The sequence below is a fragment of the Podarcis cretensis genome (genome assembly GCF_951804945.1).
Source record: "Podarcis cretensis genome assembly, chromosome: 3".
NCBI lineage: Eukaryota > Metazoa > Chordata > Lepidosauria > Squamata > Lacertidae > Podarcis > Podarcis cretensis.
Genome location: NC_137172.1, coordinates 64,372,151 through 64,392,125, shown reverse-complemented (window position 1 = coordinate 64,392,125; position 19,975 = coordinate 64,372,151). Strand labels below are relative to the sequence as shown.

General features: G+C 42.6%; 1 protein-coding gene and 1 long non-coding RNA gene across 6 annotated transcripts in view; both read left to right on the top strand.

The window, feature by feature from the left end:
* Window positions 1-7,105, top strand: part of MYB (MYB proto-oncogene, transcription factor) — a 37,188-nt gene extending 30,083 nt beyond the window's left edge. For all 4 annotated transcript variants that reach the window (XM_079970646.1, XM_079970645.1, XM_079970648.1 and 1 more), the window contains one exon: window positions 5,603-7,105. In XM_079970646.1, coding sequence (XP_079826772.1) covers window positions 5,603-5,719 — 117 coding nt within the window. In that variant the 3' untranslated portion in view covers window positions 5,720-7,105. The remainder of the gene's footprint in view (window positions 1-5,602) is intronic.
* A 1,864-nt stretch (window positions 7,106-8,969) lies between these two features.
* LOC307213039 overlaps window positions 8,970-19,975 on the top strand; it is an 81,645-nt gene continuing 70,639 nt past the window's right edge. Inside the window, exons 1-4 of one of the 2 annotated variants that reach the window (XR_013837358.1) lie at window positions 8,970-9,398; window positions 9,733-9,806; window positions 13,782-13,875; window positions 15,775-16,401. This is a non-coding gene — a long non-coding RNA (uncharacterized lncRNA). Of the gene's footprint in view, window positions 9,399-9,732; window positions 9,807-13,781; window positions 13,876-15,774; window positions 16,402-19,975 lie in introns of those variants that run through there. The other variant, XR_013837357.1, reaches the window with a different exon arrangement.

The following is a 19,975-nucleotide window of genomic DNA, read 5'->3' as shown; positions in this document are numbered from 1 at the left end:
CACTTGAGGGAGATCAGTTTCTTGGGTTTACGACATTATTTATGAAATAATGGAGGACAGCTCCACACACCAGGAAAAAACACACCACAGTAGTGAATATGTGACTTGCAGACATACAGCATGGTATCTTTCCACTGTCTTGTGAAGCTGCAAAGATAAATAGTACAGCAGTTGCTCATATGGTAATAATCCCCTTCTGGACAAGAGCATTAGAGCATCTACTTCTATAGAGCTGAGCCAACAAAATATTTAAAATCTTTTATTACTCCTTAAGCAAATAGCATTTGCTCTGAGTAAATGAAGTAGAATTGGCTTATTACCTTAACTAGAATTTTGCATTCGACTTTTATTACCACAGAATTGATAAATGGCTGGTGAATGAGCTTTCTCCCTGTTCCAGTCATGAACCTTGGGGTTGTCATTTTTCAAAAGTTGTTCTGATCCTTAGATGTGCAAACTCAGTAAAAGATTGTGTGTACACTGGGAGAAGTCACCTTCCCTCCTACTCAAAGAGGCAATCGGAGATTGTCATTCAAGAGGCAAGAGCAGAGGAAGAGCATAAGAACACTTTCTCATTCTCATTCTGTAGGTTTATCCTCCCATTTGCTCCAGTAGGCCCATTCAATTTAACCTCGTAACAGCAAACTGGGAGGGGGGGGTATTCTGACCATATGACTGTGTGGTCTGCTACAACATCGCTATGCTGAACGATAATGGATGCTAGCTTTGAGTTCCTGGTTGTGTCTGTTTCCTTTAGGACGCTCTTTGTGCAGGGGTCATTTTGACATCAAACTAATCATATTGTGGTACGTCTTGGGATTCTTCCCTGGGTAAAGCTTCCATGAAACTACAGATCATTTTTTCCCACCTAAAACTTGGAAATATTGCTGCAGAACAAGCCCTGAGTTAATAAATGGATTGCAGGCTGTGGCCCCTTAAAATTACTGAGGAGAAAGGATAGCTATCAGTCTCACTATGAATACAACCCTGAACGTTTGTTAGTAGCCTTGCTGTTGACTTCAGGAAGCCTAGTCGGCAACCATTTTGTTTTCAGAAGAGTGCTTCATTGTAAGACAATCAGGTCAGTGTTCTGCTAATTTGCATCTGTTCAAGTTCAGAGTGGCTGAAGACAATGCACTAATCACAGCAGACTTCAGTGAACCAAATGTTTATGTTGGCCTGAGGTAAAATCCAACTCCAATTAAAAAGTGATTCCTAAATTTCAATCCAAGTGGAAACCACCATCTTGAATGGGGAATTCACAACCATTGGTATAAATTGTATAATATGTGAGCTTTTCGTTTGGGATTCAGAAACCAAACCTTCACCTTTACGCACTTTGCCTATTATAAAGGGGGAAGGTGTCCTTTAAAAAAAAAATGGCAATCCCACCTACCAAATATGTTTTGACTATATGTGATTTTGGCTTGAGGCATGACCCCCAGAATATAGCGTGTGCTTGAGAGTTCACTGTATTACTTATTCCCACTTTTCTTCCCTTGAGTGCTTCCTACTTACAAGAAAGCATAATGTGTGAATCAGTCTTTACAGTGTGTGAGTGAAGGAAAGCACCTTGGCACAGCCTTGCCTTGTTTCTCTCTTTTCCCTAGAGAGGTCACTTTCCTTTAAAGTGCTTTAACTGGATAGCCCAGTTAAAGCTTTGACAATCTGTTTACTGTTCACTCTTCCCTGGGGCAACAGAAGGCAGGTTACAGGATAAGTGAGATAATTGCCTTGCTAGAAGAAGGATGTTCTTGTAGGATTACTGATGTGGCAAAATGAACCAAGGGTGACACAGCTGAAAATACAACATGGCTTGATATATCAACGTGGCATAAACATACTGTATGAAAGTTGCCTTTCTTACCCACAGTTTTAACTTTTGAAGTAGCTTTGGAAACTGTTAACTTTTAAAATTTGATGTGAAAGAACAAATTGATTGCTTTAGCAATATTTGCAGTGGATTAGTACCAAACATAACAGACTCATATAATCCAGAGACCTGATCCGAAACATGTAGCCAGCTAATGATTTTTTCCTGGTTTGGGGCTAAATTGCCTTTAATAATACACTCAGAGCTCGCTGGCACAAGCTAGCAAAAAGTAGCCATACATAAAACCAATGGAACAGGAGTCACATGGCAAGCATTGTTGGTTGTACATTGGTGTTTCATGCAGCACTCTCTCACGGATGGTAATGAGAAGTTTGTCCTGTGGCAGCTTGTGAGAGGTACAGCATGTGGGAAGTGGCCATTGCTGATGAGTGGAGCATCTTGAGGGGGGGAAGCAGAGGTGCAACTCGGTTATTAACACTCACATCCCACAAAAGTGCTTGCAAGGGGATGAGATGCATTGGAAGATGCTGCTGCTGCTGCTGAGCAGCACACCCCTATCCAGAAATGTGTGTCTGTTTGTGTTTTGTGTTTGTATGTATGTATGTATGTACCAAGTATGGAAGTGGAGCTTTTCCATTTTTGAAAACTTTCGTGTATGTCTGTGAAACCACCTTCTAAAACTGGCAGACCAGAGGTCTGGGCAATTGCCCCCCCCCCCCATAGCAATGTTCTTTTATGGCACTAGAGGTGCCATTTGGGCCTATGTGTGTTGGATTTGATGCATGTAACCCTGTTCGAATACTAGCTGATGCACCAAGGGTGTTGGAAGTAGGAGAGGTGCTCTCAGGCAGATTGGAAAGGGATTATCTCCCTCCACTGCTACGCACAGGGACCATGTAAGGGAGAGCACCATCCAGAGTATTTTCAGAGGTGACTGCCCAGCCTTTGTTTACACACAGAGAGAGAATTGTGGTAAGCCATAGGGTGTGACTGTCTCTGGTTACTATCAGGTCACTGTATGCTTTCAATGAATTCTGATCCCTGCCCACTTCTGCATGCTTAAGATAATGGAAGTGAGTTACTGTTCATATGGTCCCTTATCATGAGAAGAAGAAGCAGCCACACAAGAGCATCTGCCTATCACTTTCTGTTTTACTTCAGAATATAATTTATTTATTTTATATGAACAATTTCCACCTTCCACCAGAAGAATGGACCCAATGCAGGCTGCAAAGCACATACACTACATGAAAAACAGTCAAACCATTCCAGAGAATAATGTATTCCTAACACACTCATTAACTGCAAGAAGATCAAACCAATCCATTCTTAAGGAAATCAGCCCTGAGTGCTCACTGGAAGGACAGATCGTGAAGCTGAGGCTCCAATACTTTGGCCACTTCATGAGAAGAGAAGACACCCTGGAAAAGACCCTGATGTTGGGAAAGATGGAGGGCTCAAGGAGAAGGGGACGACAGAGGACGAGATGGTTGGACAGTGTTCTCAAAGCTACTAACATGAGTTTGACCAAACTGCGGGAGGCAGTGGAAGACAGGAGTATGTGGCGTGCTCTGATCCATGGGGTCACGAAGAATTGGACACGACTAAAAGACTAAACAACAACAAAGAGAAAAATTAAAGAGTTGCAAAGAACCCATAGTGTAAGGCAAATGTTGTCATTCCCTTCCACAGAGCTTAAGCGATTCAGATATCCCCATGCCTAACCTAGACACCCTTCAGCAGTAAGATCCATTTTTGCCTATGTACTGTTTTACAAAAATACCTCCATCATTCCAGCAGTGGTTGCTTTCTCCCCTGAGTGGATCTGAGTTGTTGAGCTTACAACAAAGACTGAAATTAGCCAAGGCATGCCAAGTTCCCCAAAGGGGTGGAGATTGTTCACTGAAATCATAGCAGAGGAAACAGCAGCAGTGTGGTGGCATATCTGCAATGTGAAAAGTATGTCACACCTGCCCTTGGCTGCGGTTTGAAGAGACAGAGGCCCATGTTGCAGAGAAAGCAAAATAAACAGGGTGCCCTGTGTCTGACTTCAATGAACTGCTTGAATACCAAAGTGTGTATCACGTGGAAATGCAAAAGGTGGATTAATAAATGGATGACCTAGTCTAGCAAGGATCTTATGATGTTCTTAGGCTCACAGAAGCTCTTCAAAGAGACGGTATTTCGAACAGTTCTTCCCACCCGATTCCTCTTCCACAAAGATCTTGTCCTATGTTTCCTCCCTGCTATCGTGTAAATTACCAACCTGAGAATTGTGATCTGACATAAGTGTGCTTAGAATTTTGAAAGAGATTGAGTGTTGTGTGGTATTTTATACATTGCTGCATCAAAACTGCAAGTTCTGGTAGTAATATAGTACATAAAGGGGGGGGGCAAGGTGGAGAAGAAGAAAAATATATCTGTATTTACACATTCCATAGAGTGCTGAAATTTTTGCCCTATTGGCTTGGGGCACCAAGACATTTTGCCTGTCTCAAGAACAAGCAAATGACTGAGATGCCACCCTGGTTACAGATATGTTTATCTCTGGGCAACACAGCACTGAGGAGGGGTTCCAATCTTTGTAAATACCACAAAAACAAACGATATTAAATTATGGCTAAAAAACTTGTTTCTCTCAGCAGACTGGTTCCCATCACCACCCCCCAGTACCTTTCACAGTGGGACATTTACCTCCGGCTATGTGCTGACATATTTTTGAAGTTACCTGAAAAAAACTAAGCTAGTTATTAACTTGAGTCCAGAGCTGTCTGTGTGAACCCTCACTTTGGACTAGGCTATGCAAGTTGGGCACAGTCACCGTGCTTTCAGCCCACAAGTTCAGCAACTGTCTACTAGGGAACTTGTGGCCCTCCAGATGTTCTAGGAATTCATCTCCCACCAGCCCTAAGCAGCATAGCCAGCATTGCTATGAAAGCTGTAGGCAAGCAACAAATGGAAGTCGGCTCCGGTTCTACATCGTGCAAGAGCAACTTGCCTCGTAGGGCAGAGCCAGGCAACAACCCCTTGACAGCAATATCCATGCTGCTTACTGGGTGAGAGGCCAGTGAGGTTGCAGGTGGAGCCAATCTGGCAGTCCTGCTAGTGTACCCAAACAGCCCCAGCCTCACTGTCGCCCTCTTCTCCTCCTGGTAAGCAGCCATGCCACTGCCAGGAGGCTATTGCTGTGGCTCTGCTCCACTGGGGTGGGCTGCTCCTGACATGGTACTTGCTGCCAGCTAAACCCCTTTTAACATGCTTCCGGAGGCCTATCGCTGTTGGGTTGCTTGAAAATATTTTTAGCATCATTCCTTCATTCCCTTCTTAAGCCTATTTACATCTCAGGGGCTCTCAGAAACACTAGGATTGGCTTCAACACAACATTCCTAGACGTTGCTTCCAGTGGCAAGTCTGTCAAACCCATTTGTAGACTAACACTGTAGCCACCAAAATTTTCAAAGCACCCCTCCAAAAAAGAATCATGGCAATGGTGCTTTCCCGAGGGTCCTGAGAATTGTAGCTCTGTAAGAGGATAAACTGCAGTTCCTGGGTTTCTTGTGGGGGGATATGCACTCTGAATGTGCTTTAAAGGTATTGTGTGTATGCAGACCCCATGACTTAAGTCCTCTGTAATGCCACGCTTGCAGATGACTCAAGCACAGAGGACAATTCTGCAACACCAACCCTGGGAAGGTGCAGATTTACAGGAAGGACTGGATTGTGCCACAGTTTCTAAAAAAAATTATTCCTTTTTATTTTTGTTTCTAGCATTTTAGCAACACATGGGATTCAGCATTTTGTGGGAAGACAGAGGATCAGCTGAGCTTCTCGGATCCTGCACGCAAGCATATGAACGCATTCTCGACTCGAACTCTGGTCATGTGAAAAAGAGTCTTCCAATAAGCATTATGTTTTCTTTTCAAAACACTTCCATTTGATTTGGACTTACCGTTCCTCTACATGGGAGAAAAACCTTTTTCGTTGTTGTTGTTGTTGTGGTACAACATTTGGGAGCAGCACAAAGTGCATTCAGTCACAAAAGCATATATGTGTATATATTGTTCATGTTGGATCTCACCCAACTTAAAAAAAGAAAAGGAAGAAAATAATTCTGTTTGTTGATGATGCTTACCTAAACTCTTAGGTATTGAATTTTATGCAATTAATTATTAATAATGTGAATGCCGATTTCTTTCTTTTTTAAAAAGTGATTTTTAAATGATTTTTTATATATATATTAAAAAACTTTTTGGGAGATCAAATGGACCAGTATTAATTCAGTGAGGAGTTGCCACATGAGTTCCCATACCAGTGAGGATGCTTGCTGAGGTTTCCTTCTTTCTTTGAAGAGCTGGCACTCCATCAGTAGCATCATCAGTCACTGAACAAATGTCTCGGTATGAAATACTGCAAGAAAAGCATTACTGCAAATGCTGATCTAAAGGTGTAGGCTGGGGGCCAATCCAGACTGGCAATGGTCACACAGCTATACTGTTTGAAGAACTGTTCCACTCATTAGAACTGTAGACTGTTTACGTGTGTATGTTGTTGTTTTTTAATTAGCTTGCTTTAAAAAAATTATTACGGTATGAAACATAGTTTTATGAGAACAAATTATATTTTTTATCCAGTAATTTAATTTTGTAAATGTCAAATGGGTTTTGTTCTATTTTTGGTTTGGTTGGTTTTTGTTTTGCAGGGGGGGTTGATTTTTTTCTGGTGCAGATTTACACCATGTAGATGGGCAAGGCCATAGAGCTTTATAAACGAAAGAGAAACCTGGGGTGGGGGGGTAGCGAACTTAACTATGCACTAGCATTTCTGACTTTGGAAACATTACTGCTTTTTAACCCCCTACCTGGCCCTCCCTTTTTTTTTTGCAAGCAATACTTTAAAACACTGTTCTTGGGAGATTTTATGTGCCTATATGTGTGCTCATGGGTTTGCAACAACATAGAATGCAAACGCCAGCTATTTGGGAGATCCTAGTCTTGCTTGCTGCTTCTACTCTTGTTTCACGTGTAGTCTAAATAGTCCCTAATATGGATTCCATACACAAAAACATTTTTTTTTAAAAAAATGTATGTCTTTTGGACTGCCATATCAAACTTTTCCCAGTACTAAGAGAAGGTTGCTTCTTTTTCTTATAATGGATTCTGAATTTGCTGCCTTAATAGAATTAGGTGCAGCTTTTCCTGCACTTAACTTTTTATAAGACACTGTACTTACTGCCTTGTAGATAAATAAAGCGTGCCATTTTGTAAAAACCTACTGTTTGTTTAATGCACTTGAGTTTTAGCATATTTGGGAGGAAAGTAATTTGAGCAGATCTTGCAAAGTAACAAGATGCCCTTCTACCCAGAACTCAAAACATTGGGAACCCGTAGAACCGTATCAAGGCTTGAAATTGCCCATCAAGTTGGGACAGTCCAGTTCTACAATGGATATTTGAGTTAGATCTTGTTGTTTAAATAAATTATTCTATACCATTCAGAACATTATCGTATATACTCGAGTATAATATATAATATAATAATATAAGCCGAGGCACCTAATTTTACCAAAAAAAAGCTAGGAAAACTTACTGACTCGAGTATAAGCCGGTTCACCACACCACAAACGTCCTAGTGGGCTAGTGTGCGGGTGCGGGTGCATGCATGCGCACACGGCAGAGGGGGCTTCTCTCCCCCCTCGCCCCTTCCGCCCCCCCTGCCTACCTAGGGTGCTGCCAAGAGGCAGAGGCTGGTGGCGCCAGTGGCGGAGGAAGAACAAGCAGCCCAAAAGGGCTGCTTTCGGGCTGCTCGTTCCTCCTCCTCTGCCAACAACAGCCTCTGCCGCTGGAAATGTGTTTGGGTGAGACCCTCAAGTATAAGTCAAGGGGGGCTTTTTCAGCATAAAAAATGCTGGAAATGTTGGCTTATACACGAGTATATACGGTATTTCCATTCAGTGTGGGTATGTCTGTGTGTAGAACAGGATGGGGCTCATATAGTGCAGAACAACAAAATATGGCTTGGTGCCTGAGTCCTTGTATCTTTCCAGGTTCTGCTGGGGAAAACCTCTGCCTGCATGCTAGTGATTCATTTTCCTGAATAATTAAATATGCATGTTGAATGGAATGTACTTATCCTAGTTCAAAAATGGATACCAGTATACACTCAGGTGCAGAAGGCCCATGTGTGTATTTTCACAACATTTTAAACAAGACAAAATCCAATCAGCATCTCAAGAGTGTAAGAAGGAAAAATTGACTACAGTGCGCTTCATGGCGTATTTTGTAGTTGGGCCTGTATACCCCCCCCAACTATTGAGTAGGTTCTGTTTGCCCCAAGCCAAAGAATACAATAAATAAAAAATAAAAGCCAAATGGCGATACAAGCTGCAATTTGAACCACAAAAATGCTTCTTTTCTCATATGGCTCAACTTTTAATTGAAGCCAAGTTTGAGGTGCCTCATGACCACCATATTGGCATGCCATAATCTTCTGAACAGCTAAGGATATATCCCGTACTTTGAAAGAAAGTTATCACATGTCATATGACACTGCTGCTGTCCTCACTATTTTTTTAAAAAAGCCCTTTCATGGCACAAAACACTTTAATATATAATGTATCCTCACAACAACCCTGGGAGGTAAATCATTTCACAAGCAAGGCATTGGAGGTGGACCGGCTCTACCCCCACCCAAAAATGGTGAGGGGGGAGGACACAATTTAAAGGTGAGAAGTGGACCTTTCTCACCCTCAATGGACCTTTCCAACCCTTCTATGGGTGCCTTGCCTCCAAAATCACCTCATCATGCCCCAACATGGCAATAATCGGGGTTATAAAATAAGCTATGCTAAAAGAGGTTTGTTTGTTTGTTTGGTCAGTCAGTTTTTTGTTTGTAAGCGAGTCGTGGGTAGGGGGGTGCCATGGGTTGTCACAGATACAAAGTCTCTCTCATTTTCTTGACTAGACGTTTACCATGCTTCCTCACTATTTCAGTTTGTTGATTTTCTTTTCTATTTCACACCCAGCATCAACCTGTCCTCACTTTCACAGCTTTGCCCAACTTCCTCCTTTGGCCTGAGGGGCACGCCAGGGGGGGGTAATGCTTCACCTTTCCCACTTTGAGGCACTGCAACAGGGTGCTTTTAACAGCTTCTCAAAAGTCCCTGTTCCAAAATGCCACAGAAACATGGGCACAGCTGCCCACCCTCGTAATCTGGTGAACTGGGTTCGCTTCCCCGCTCCTCCACATGCAGCTGCTGGGTGACCTTGGGCCAGTCACACTTCTTTGAAGTCTCTCAGCCCCACTCACCTCACAGAGTGTTTGTTGTGGGGGAGGAAGGGAAAGGAGAATGTTAGCCGCTTTGAGACTCCTTAAAGGGAGTGATAAAGCGGGATATCAAATCTAAATCCAAACTCCTAAATCAATAAAAATACATAGCTAACAGGTTCTGCCCTCCCCAACAGAAGGCCTGCTGCCACTAACAAAAGTCCTAGCTGCTGTTTTTGTCTTCCAATATGCTTTGGGCCTGACAGGGTGCTTTGAGGCGGCTCCTAAAGGTAAAGGTAAAGGTACCCCTGCCCGTACGGGCCAGTCTTGACAGACTCTGGGGTTGTGCGCCCATCTCACTCAAGAGGCCAGGGGCCAGCGCTGTCCGGAGACACTTCCGGGTCACGTGGCCAGCGTGACATCGCTGCTCTGGCCAGAGCCAGAGCCGCACACGGAAACGCCGTTTACCTTCCCGCTGGTAAGCGGTCCCTATTTATCTACTTGCACCCGGAGGTGCTTTCGAACTGCTAGGTTGGCAGGCGCTGGGACCGAGCAGCGGGAGCGCACCCCGCCGCAGGGATTCGAACCGCCGACCTTTCGATCGGCAAGTCCTAGGCGCTGAGGCTTTAAAGAGAGAAAGTAGCCCTCACGGAGACCTTTTGTTTGAAAAGAACATGGAGGCCATGCATTGCTCGCTGATTGACTTGCAGGTAGAGATGGAAGTTTCTCATTTTTCTAATCCTAAGTTTTCCACATTTTCACACCAGTTCATTGTTGTTGTTTTTCAGAAGGGGGAGGGGAGTCTTCATGGAAATTTATCAGCATTTGAGTACAAATTTCTCCTAAGACACATTTTTAAGAGCAATTTCCCCAATGCAATTCATTTTTTTATTATGCTTCCACTAACATATATATTTTAATGCACACTTTACCTCAGAATATGCATTTTTTTTAGACATTTCAGCTTGAGAGCTGCATTGCAAAATCCAGAGAACTGCACATTTTCATAGATGACCATGTTTTTGTTTTGTTAGGGTGGTTCACTTTTAAATGAGAAATGAATATACAATACAAATCAGCACACATCTCACCTACCCCAAAGCCAGCAACATAAAATCAATATAAAGCTATCATAAGAATTTGCAAATGGAAAAGATATTTGGTGCAAGTCTTTTCAGAACAGCAAGAATGCATACCTGTCATAAGTTGAAATGTTTGGAGAAGTAAAAGATGCCTTCACTGGCACCTAAAAATTCATAACATAAGTACCAGTCAAGTCTATGAGGAAGCTATTCCAGAAATTACTCCAGTCATAATATGGTTCGATGCCAAACAAATTGTCGAAGAAACAAACCTGTATTATTTAATTAGTACAAGCAATATATTGTACATATCAAATATATAGAAGCTATAATTAGGGAAACAGTTCCATAAATAAAAGTAAAAGAATGTAGACAAAATATTAGGAAGAACTTGATGAAGTTTGAGCCATCAGTTGATAGAACAGAAGGAAATGGACACTTTTTCACTGAAGCAGAGGCTGGCGGGAAGGTTGCATTCAGCTGTTTTACTCAGAGTAGATCCACAGAAATTAATGAACATGACCAAGCTAGGTCAATTAATTTTTATAAGTCTACTCTGGATAAAATTTAGCTCCTGGATGGCAAACCTGAATGGGCGCCGTGTAGTAATGGGCTTCCTGCATTGGGAGAGGGATGGGCTCAGGACCGTTGAGGTCCTTTTCAACTCTATAATTGTAAAGGTGGTGTCTCCCCTTCACAGTAACTCTGGCCAGTGGCGTAGCGTGGGTTGTCAGCACCCGGGGCAAGGCAAGTAATTGGCGCCCCCTAACCCTGGATTTGCGCCCCCTAACCCTATCCCTAACCCTAACCCCCAGATGTTGCGCCCGGTGCGGCCGGCCCCCCCTGCACCCCCCACGCTACGCCACTGACTCTGGCACAGTCAGCTTGGTATTTACAGTATTTATTACATATGTACAAGAAACAGCTACAGTTCAGAATTATGCATCCGAACCCGTTGAGTCAGATTCAGGGAGTGGCTTCCTTCAATTCCCGTGCCAATAAAGTAGGCATCGGAATCGCACGAGATGTCTTTGATCCGTTTCATTTCCCTCCTTGTCTGTGCTGATGTGAAAGCAACCTCCCTTCCAGAGCCTCTGGGTGGTTGAAGAGCTCCACAGCATCCCCGAGCCCCTGCTCCGCCTCTTCTGTCACTTGCTCCTCCAGATTCTCCCTGACAATAATTCTATGTAAGGGCATTGTTAGAGAGGTGCCCATGCTCCTGGTCTTTTGGACTGGGCCCCATATCTCATGTCCCATCATATATATAAATAATCTACAGACCTACACACTTGCAGAGCCGATGCATTTGTTATGCAGATTTGTTTCATAATCATGTGCCCTCTTTTAAATACATAGGAATGTCCTTGATTATATGACTGGGCTGGTCCAGCAGTGGCCCTGGCAGTCGTCAATCTACTAGATTAATGGTCTTCAACAGGTGAGCCAGGACTCACTACTGAGTTGCAACATGACTTAAAGTGGGTCACAACAGCCCTAAAGACATGGTAAAAAAGAGAAGTGGGTGTCCCAATGCACATTTGGGTTAAAGGTGGTCCTGGGTCTGCAAAGGTTGAAGACAACTTTAAACTACAACAGCAACCCAATAGGTGTGCAGGTTACATTGCAGGACTTCTGCAGATTATATACAGGTCCATTGTACAACAGTTCCTGTCAAATTCACAACCGCAAAATTACACAAAGTAATAAAGTTAAGTTAAGTTAACATAAATAGTAAAGGAGGTACTTGGTGTCTTAATTCATGATAAATCACCCAGGTGGTTTCATGTTAGCTTTTCTGGATCTATGCCTACGGAGAATGATGGTGTGTGCGAAGTGTGATGTCATTACTTTCCATATATGTGTATGGTGATTAATCTTCATCAGGCATGCTTTTACAGAGCTCCCAGTGAAGCAATGCCCTCAACATTACATCAGTAATTTTTAATCCTGATTGTTTCAGTTGCCCTGGAGAACTCACAAAATTAAGCCGTTACAATGCTAGCCCAATCATGTACAGAATTTGTTAATTGCCATATACATACTGTTATTGCATGCATGCATGCATGCATGCATACATACATATATAACAAGTATGTGGCATGGAAATCAAGTAGCTGCATATTCACATTTATAATGTGCCTATGCATCTGACATTCACAAAAACACCCCAAATGAGCCTGCAGTATATATGTGTGTATATATTAGCAATCTGGGAGGAAAGCACTCTGATGCATGCACAGAGCTCCCCAGCCATAGTGCTGTTCTTTCGAGAGACCACTCTGCATGCGTCCCCATTCATTTCAGTCTAGGAACATCAGCAGACACAAACCAACGGGGATGTTATAGAGCAGTAAGAGGTGCACACTTAGATACACACGCATCAAACTCTAGATTGTGGTGCATGTGTTCAATTTGACATCAATATTTACAAGTTTCAAGGAACAAAGATGTTGCCTTTATTATTGCTTTATAGTTACAGGCGCTTCTTGATATCTCTGGGTACAAAAACACTTGATATGTGTTTGTTGCAACTCACCCTGCTCTACAGAGCCAGGATTTATCCAGCTCTCCTAGCTTCTATCTCTGTATTGAAGCTTTGTGTTAGCCTATGAGCTAATACAGAAATACGGAATAGTATTTAGGTGAGGAAAAGTGGAGTGCTGCATCTCTCCCAACATTGAAATGCATGAATCCGCTGAAGGAAGGCAAAGGTTTCTCTCTCACACACACCTTCTCTCTTCTGCTAGCTTCCAGCAGTCTAGGATTTTTCTTTGCTGCCGGCTATAAACTTGTGTGGACTTTTATTTTATTAACAAGGCTGCAATTTTGTATTGTGGGCCCCACTGTCATCCAGGATTTTGGTGTTTCAGCATACACAAACAGCCACAGTCTCTTTTGACCTCTTGCCTTCCCTCAACTTACCAGTTGTCTTGAAGCTGGGTGCTGAAAATGTCCCATTTGTGAAAATTGCCTAATTGTGCAGTGTATTCTTCATCATGGCTTTTGAAGAAAAAATGTAATGGCAGCTCCTTTAATGAATGTGAATGTTTCTACAGTCTGATTCTTATTGTACGCTGTGCATGTCATCACCAGATACACCTGTTTTTTCCTGTCAGGTTTTGATGGCTGGCACTGCACCAAAACAGCATTCTCTGAATGTGTTTGGGATCTTCTCATAAACAGCGCTGAGAAATGAATGACCCCAAAACACCTGTGCCCTACATTTTTGACTCAGGCACTTCAACTTTTTAAAAATATACATACTTACAACAGTATGCTGGGACTCCTACTACTAAAGTGCCACTTTTGAGATTTGCAGTTCATAAAGAGGAAAGGGATCTGTTCTGTTTGAGAACCACATCTGAAATGGCAAACCTGAGTAGCAGGTACAGATGGGCAAATCGGTTGGTTCTGGTTTCTCATTTTTTCCCAATCTTCAGGTCCATTCTCTACATCCACATCAGTTTGAGGAAAATATTTTTAATGTCCTCATGAAAATTCACTAGCATTTTAGTGTGACTTTCTCCCAATGTACACATTTTTGTGAAACATTTCCACTAATATAATATATGTATGTGGCATATGCCTTTTTGTATACATTAGGTGGCTGGAGAACTGCATTGCAAAATTCGGAGAAGTGTGAATTTTGAACAGTGGCTGTGTTTTTGTTCATGTATTGTTTTGGACAGTGAATTAGGTAAGTAAGCTCACCTTTGAATGTAAGATGCATCAAATTTCTCTTCTATCCCCAGTTACAACATTTTAACATGTACAAAGATGGTAGTAATTGATGCTTAGTTGTGCAAAATGCACAGAAACATCAAATTAACCTGTAATCAATTTCCATTGGAATTACAAGAATATTTAAGTTTGTTAGGAAGAGAACATGGCTTGGCACACACCTTGGCCTTTTCAGCCCTCCAAACTGGACTTTCAGGAGCATCACTAGGCATAACACATGAAGTTCCGTGTCCCGTTGTAGCAGGCACAGCAATCCTATAGTGGGGGAGCTACCACCGCTTTCAAAATGCTTCCAGCTTCTTTGAAGTCAGTGTGTGTGAGGTAGCTTTCCCCCACCCTGCGTTTTTTTGAAACCGTGTTTTCCTTTCCACTTTCATGAATGAGAGAAAATTAACCACATCAGTCCCAACTAGCATAATTGAAGGCTCTTTGGGGGGTTATGTGTGTATGTGTTGGCATGACTGCCATCATCCAGGCCCATTTCAAGGTGTTGATGTTGGTGTTTAAAGCCCTAAATGACTCGTGCCCCAAATATCTGAAGGACTGCCTCCTTCCCTACAGAACCTCTCAGGTGCAGAGATCAGCAGGGGGTGCCTGTTGGTAGTTCTTGTCCCTCAGAGGCTCAGGGGGTACTGGCCTGAAGGAGGGCAGTATCTGTGGCAGCCCCTAATGCAGAACTCCCTGCCCATAGAGGTGTGTCTGGCACCTTCATTGTACAGCTTTCAAAGAATGCTTAAGACGCACCTCAGTCTTTATCCTGGCTTTTGAAACATGGAAGTAGTTTATATAGTGTTTTAACGCTTTAACCTGCCCTGGGACCTTAGCGTGAAGTGTGGGTAATAAACAAACATATTGCCAGTGGAGCAACACCTAAGCCACCTCTCCTCAGCCTGGTTTCCAACAGCTTTTGGATTATGCCCTAAGCCTTAGGATGTATACCTGAAACAAGTGTGTATTCTCCCCCCCCCTTTGTCCCATCTCCATTTCCATCTCTTTCCCCTTCTTGTTTTCTATCTCTGTGTCACATTTTAGAATTTTATATTGTAAGGTCTTCTGGACAGGGGCTTGCCCTCCTATTCTTTGTAAAGCACTGGGTGCATTGATATACAGTATAAACAAATGGAACAACACCAACAAGAACTAGAACAAAAGCCCCGCTTCTCTCCCCCAACTCAGCGTGAAACCATTTTCAAGTCTTTACTACTAGAAGTGGCACTGAATCCATGCTTTCAATGGAAGGTTCAGCTCTTAGAAAGAAACAACACATTATAAGGCGGGGCTTCACATTTTATGTTATAATTGTGGGGAGTGATTCCTAGGGCTGCAAACACATGGCAGCAAACTGTCAGAGATGGACAACCACAGAACTTGCACATCAGCAATCAATCTGTTGAATCAGAGCTATTCAGGAATCCGGCTCCTGTTAACAGAATTGTACAAATGGTGAGGTGTGCAAATGAAGGAAAACCTGTTCACATATATACGTACATTCTTGGGAGCCAGAAATGGTTCAAAGTCTATTCCTGGACCAGATTCTGTCTTGTAGTTCTATCTACAATTCTTGGCCCTCCAAAGTCAGTCAGAACTAATATAGAGAATCAGTCAAGCTACAACCCCCGCCCCCGCCCCCCGCAACACACACACAAATCCTTGTTTGTGGGTCAGAGTTGGTTTTCTCTGCCCAATACCAGCAGCGAGCAGTCTTGATGTGGTCCATTTCTGAGAGATATAATGATACCACCAAACCAGCAGGACTGGATGCACATAATGAAATGTGACAATGTGCTCATTTGTGAAGAGTATAAGAGAGCCCGGGTAGTTAGAGCAACATTTGCATAATCACATTAACTTTCAGGACCCAACAATGGCTTCCATTGTTGAAAGCCACAGCTGTCCATGCTGATCCGACACGAAATTGAGTTGTGCTGTCACAGAGCAAGCATCTTCACAGCCATTCAGAATCCAAATGTGGAAATCAGAGGGCGGGAGAAAGTATGACAGCTCAAGGGAGCTTTGCTCTCCAGGAACACCTATTTCCTGCTTTGATTACTCTTATCTAATTGCCATCACTTTTAAAACTACAGCGTGTGTGAGTGGGAACGCACACACTAATCATAAAATTGCTTGTTAAAATATTTCAATGAATTAAGTATCAACTATATTAATATTGCTTGAGGTGCATTTACTTTTGGCTCTGAAGTGGTACTGAGAGGAACATTCCAAACAAATATTCTGTACATCACATATCCTGCTGACATAATTGCTACTTTAAAAAATACTTAAAGGGAGAAGGTTAGGTCATGCGCATCTTAATTGTCTTTCCCCTCTTTCCACTTCGAAAGAGATAACTTATAAGTTATTTGGCAGGTAGCAGTTGAAAGGAAGAAATATTTAGTTATAGGAAAATGGAAAGCCATCAAAACTTGGGTAAAATTTACACTTGTGGCTATGAAGAAAGAAACCAAATAATCCCTAACGAATACAATCTAGCAGAAGCAATCTTACATATATCATACAAAAATTAAAATATTTTTCAGATCTTTGCTTAGTCCCAGAAAGTGTTTAAGGCTTAGCTCCCTGCACCAGAGACTCTTAGTTACATTCCTTGTTGCAATAATATGACTTCTATTTTGCATAAAGAAATGCAGCCTATAATTATATTTCTTCTTTTGAAGAAATACATGTAAGCAACCAGGTAAAATAGCAATTTTTTTTGTTAGACCAGTTCAAGTTATTGAAATGTGCAAGTTAGAAAGTTACCCAAAATTGTTCATGTAGGTGTGCAAGCTGTTATATTACAATCTGTTTCATCAACAGACGTTTGTCCAGTAGAATGCAGTTTCTTGCCAAAAGTATATACTACTCTTTAGTGCTAAGACACCAACTGATTTCTTAAACCAGCTTTGAAAGCATGCGTAGCACTTTATTGAAGAATAAACTTGCAACAAACCAAAGCCTCATTGAGATTCAGATGTAATTTTGAAGTTTCGCTAGCTGTACTCATAGAAGTATTATGATGTAGCACGTAGACTGGAAAACAAAGTGCTAGCCATATCTCCCTGGAAAGAGCATTCCACAGATGGGGGCCACCAGTGAAAAGGCCTGTACTCATGCAACCACCCTCCACGCATCTCACCTTGTGTGGGACACATGGAGAAGGGTCTCTGAGGAAGACCACCAGTGTCTGGCCTGCTCCAACACAGATGTGTGCACTCTTCAGTCCATTATCTTAATGTAGGGCTAGAGATTATACTCGGGTGAAGTTGTATTAATTGTATTGATCCTCAGTTGCATCATTTATTTTTCCTGTAACCAACTAGCCAAAATATACAGCTCTAGTGGCAGCTTCCAGTTTCAAATATGAAATCTAACAATGCAGTGAAAATTATAAAATGCATTACATGCACCAAAAGAAACCAAAATAGTAGATCAAACAGCAAAAGTCTCATATGAGGCACACGTGCAAAATTCTGTGGAACCTGAGAAAGAATCCCAGTGCTTTAATATTCTGTTTCCAACCAGTAGTGGGTAAATCATGCAAGAGTATTTATTTAAGAAACATTGTGTTTATCCTGCTTCCTAATGATGGTTCCAACCCAATCTGTCTTTCCTGTCATTTTTTGCAAAGTGCTGAGTTGGCTGCCCTACACGGAAAAGTTTTTGCTTCTCTTTGGAGAATGGACAGGGAGATGCCATCTGCTGGCAGCCGCTCAAAAAATGTTTGTTTTGATTATTCAAAAATGTATGGCTAATTGAAAAAGGCTTTTGGAGGGAGCAGGAATGATTCTTGAAATGTGTTTTTCCAGTTCAGTGTGGTAATTCCTCTGCAGTGCAGGGAAGGACTTAGCCAGGCTGTGTTTTCAATGTTTGTGCATACTGTACATTCACTACACACACTGTCCATTCAATGTATGTGACGCCTTTGTGGGACACACCTGCAAATCCAAGTTGAAAGACAAAGTGCAATACAATAGTAGGTGTACTTGAAATTGGGGAGGGAAGTATCAGTGACTCATATGACATACTTACCGGGGAGGGGGGAGAGAGGTTACAGGAATTTTTTTGAAAAATATATATAGAAAATCAAGAAACCATTACCGGACACGGAGGAATATTTTAAAATTGCTGTACAATTAAGGCTATGCCTAGTCTGACCCTAAAATACATTCATAAAAGGGTGCCTTTATTGCTTGCTTAATTGCACTTAGGTAAAGGTAAAGGAACCCCTGACCATTAGGTCTAGTTGTGGCCGACTCTGGGGTTGTGGCGCTCATCTCACTTTATTGGCCGAGGGAGCCGGCATACAGCTTCCGGGTCATGTGGCCAGCATGACGGACCAGAGCAGCGCACAGAAACGCCGTTTACCTTCCCGCTGGAGCGGTACCTATTTATCTACTTGCACTTTGACATGCTTTTGAACTGCTAGGTTGGCAGGAGCAGGAACCGAGCAACGGGAGCTCACCCCGTCATGGGGATTCGAACCGCCGACCTTCTGATTGGCAAGTCCTAGGCTCTGTGGTTTAACCCACAGCACCACCCGTGTCCCTTAATTGCTCTTAAATCCCACCTTTTTATCCAAGGAATTCAAGGTGGTGTGCAGGGTCTCTCCCTCCTCATTTAAACCTCGCAACAACCTTGTGAGGTAGTTTAGGCTGAGAGGCAATGACTGGCCCAGGGTCACTCATTGAGCTTTGTGACTGAAGTGGTGTCCCAGGTCTTACTCCAACACCACACTAGGGAGGAGAGATCATTTCCTCACGCTTGTATTCCTGTCCACATGCCATTCCTTATAAGGTGGATAAAAGCAAATGTATTTAAAATACAATACTGTACTTAAAAAAAAAAAGTATTCAAGAGCAGCTCTTTGAACCTTAGCCCTTCTCCATCACAACGGAACATGGTGTGATTCCACTAATTCAAAAGACAAGGACCACAGAAACTGACTGCAGCTCTATTTCCCTTTTATAAAGCTTTACCCAGAGCCTTCCCCCGCTTGCACTCTGCCAGTGATCATGACTTCAAGTAGCAGGTGGGCCCTTTTATTTCCACATTAACAAGCAAAGAGCAAGGCATAAATTCTCAGGTTCTTTGTGAGAGCTGCTCTGCCAACCACACTATGTTGGGCATCCCTGTTCCTGTGGAGCGATCCATCTCTTCACATTAGCATACATGAGCAAAAACAATAGCTCCCTGGTAGAACGGGTGCACCACACTCCTCCTGGGTGGAAATTAATTTATTTGAATTGGATGCCTGGCCCCTCTGTGCACTGTCTAGAGAAGCTGGCTGCCTCCCCTCTCCTTGCCTTCCTTTCACCCCCAAAGATGCAAAATTCTCACTGTGTGCTTTCTGCCACAGAGAGGCTTCCATCTTAGAGCTAGGCACAGTGGCTCTTGCCCACCTGCCCTGTGCTGCTTTGCTGTGCTGTCTGGCATAGCAACACACGCCTAACCTTGATCCCTTGAGAGGTGAAGCGGAAGTTGGTCTTCACTATTAAACATTTTTATAGATAGCAAAGTCCACGCTTCCACCTGCATCCAAAGCACCAAGGCAGCTGGCAGAACAAAGCGGCTGAGCAAAAGGGCTGACCAGAATGTGTCTGTCTGCAAATTGCCGGCATCCAGGTGCAGCCTTGTTTTTATCATCTCACTTGAGGGAGCCCCTCCTGGTTGTCAATGTTTTACTGAGTCTCATTAACCCTTCCTTATCCAAAAGAGGTTGCTAAGGATGTGTTTTCATTTCTATAGTCACACAAAGAATAAACATAATGCTCCAGTCTTCCTTGGCTAAAGTACAGCTAATAGGAGCAACATTCGTTTTCAAGACCCTCTGCTTGTTTAAGCAAAACTTCGCAGTTGGTTGGTTGGTTTTTAGTGATTTTTTTGTCAGTTATTTACACAGTGCTTTTTTTTAAGAAAAAAAGCTGCCTGTTACAGTAAGTGTCACACTTCTTTTTTTTTTTAACTCAGTAAGTGCCACACTTTTAATGGGGGGGGGGGAGGTGCCAGTACGACGTACCTTTGAATATCCCCAGAAAAAACCCTAGTTATTTACATGT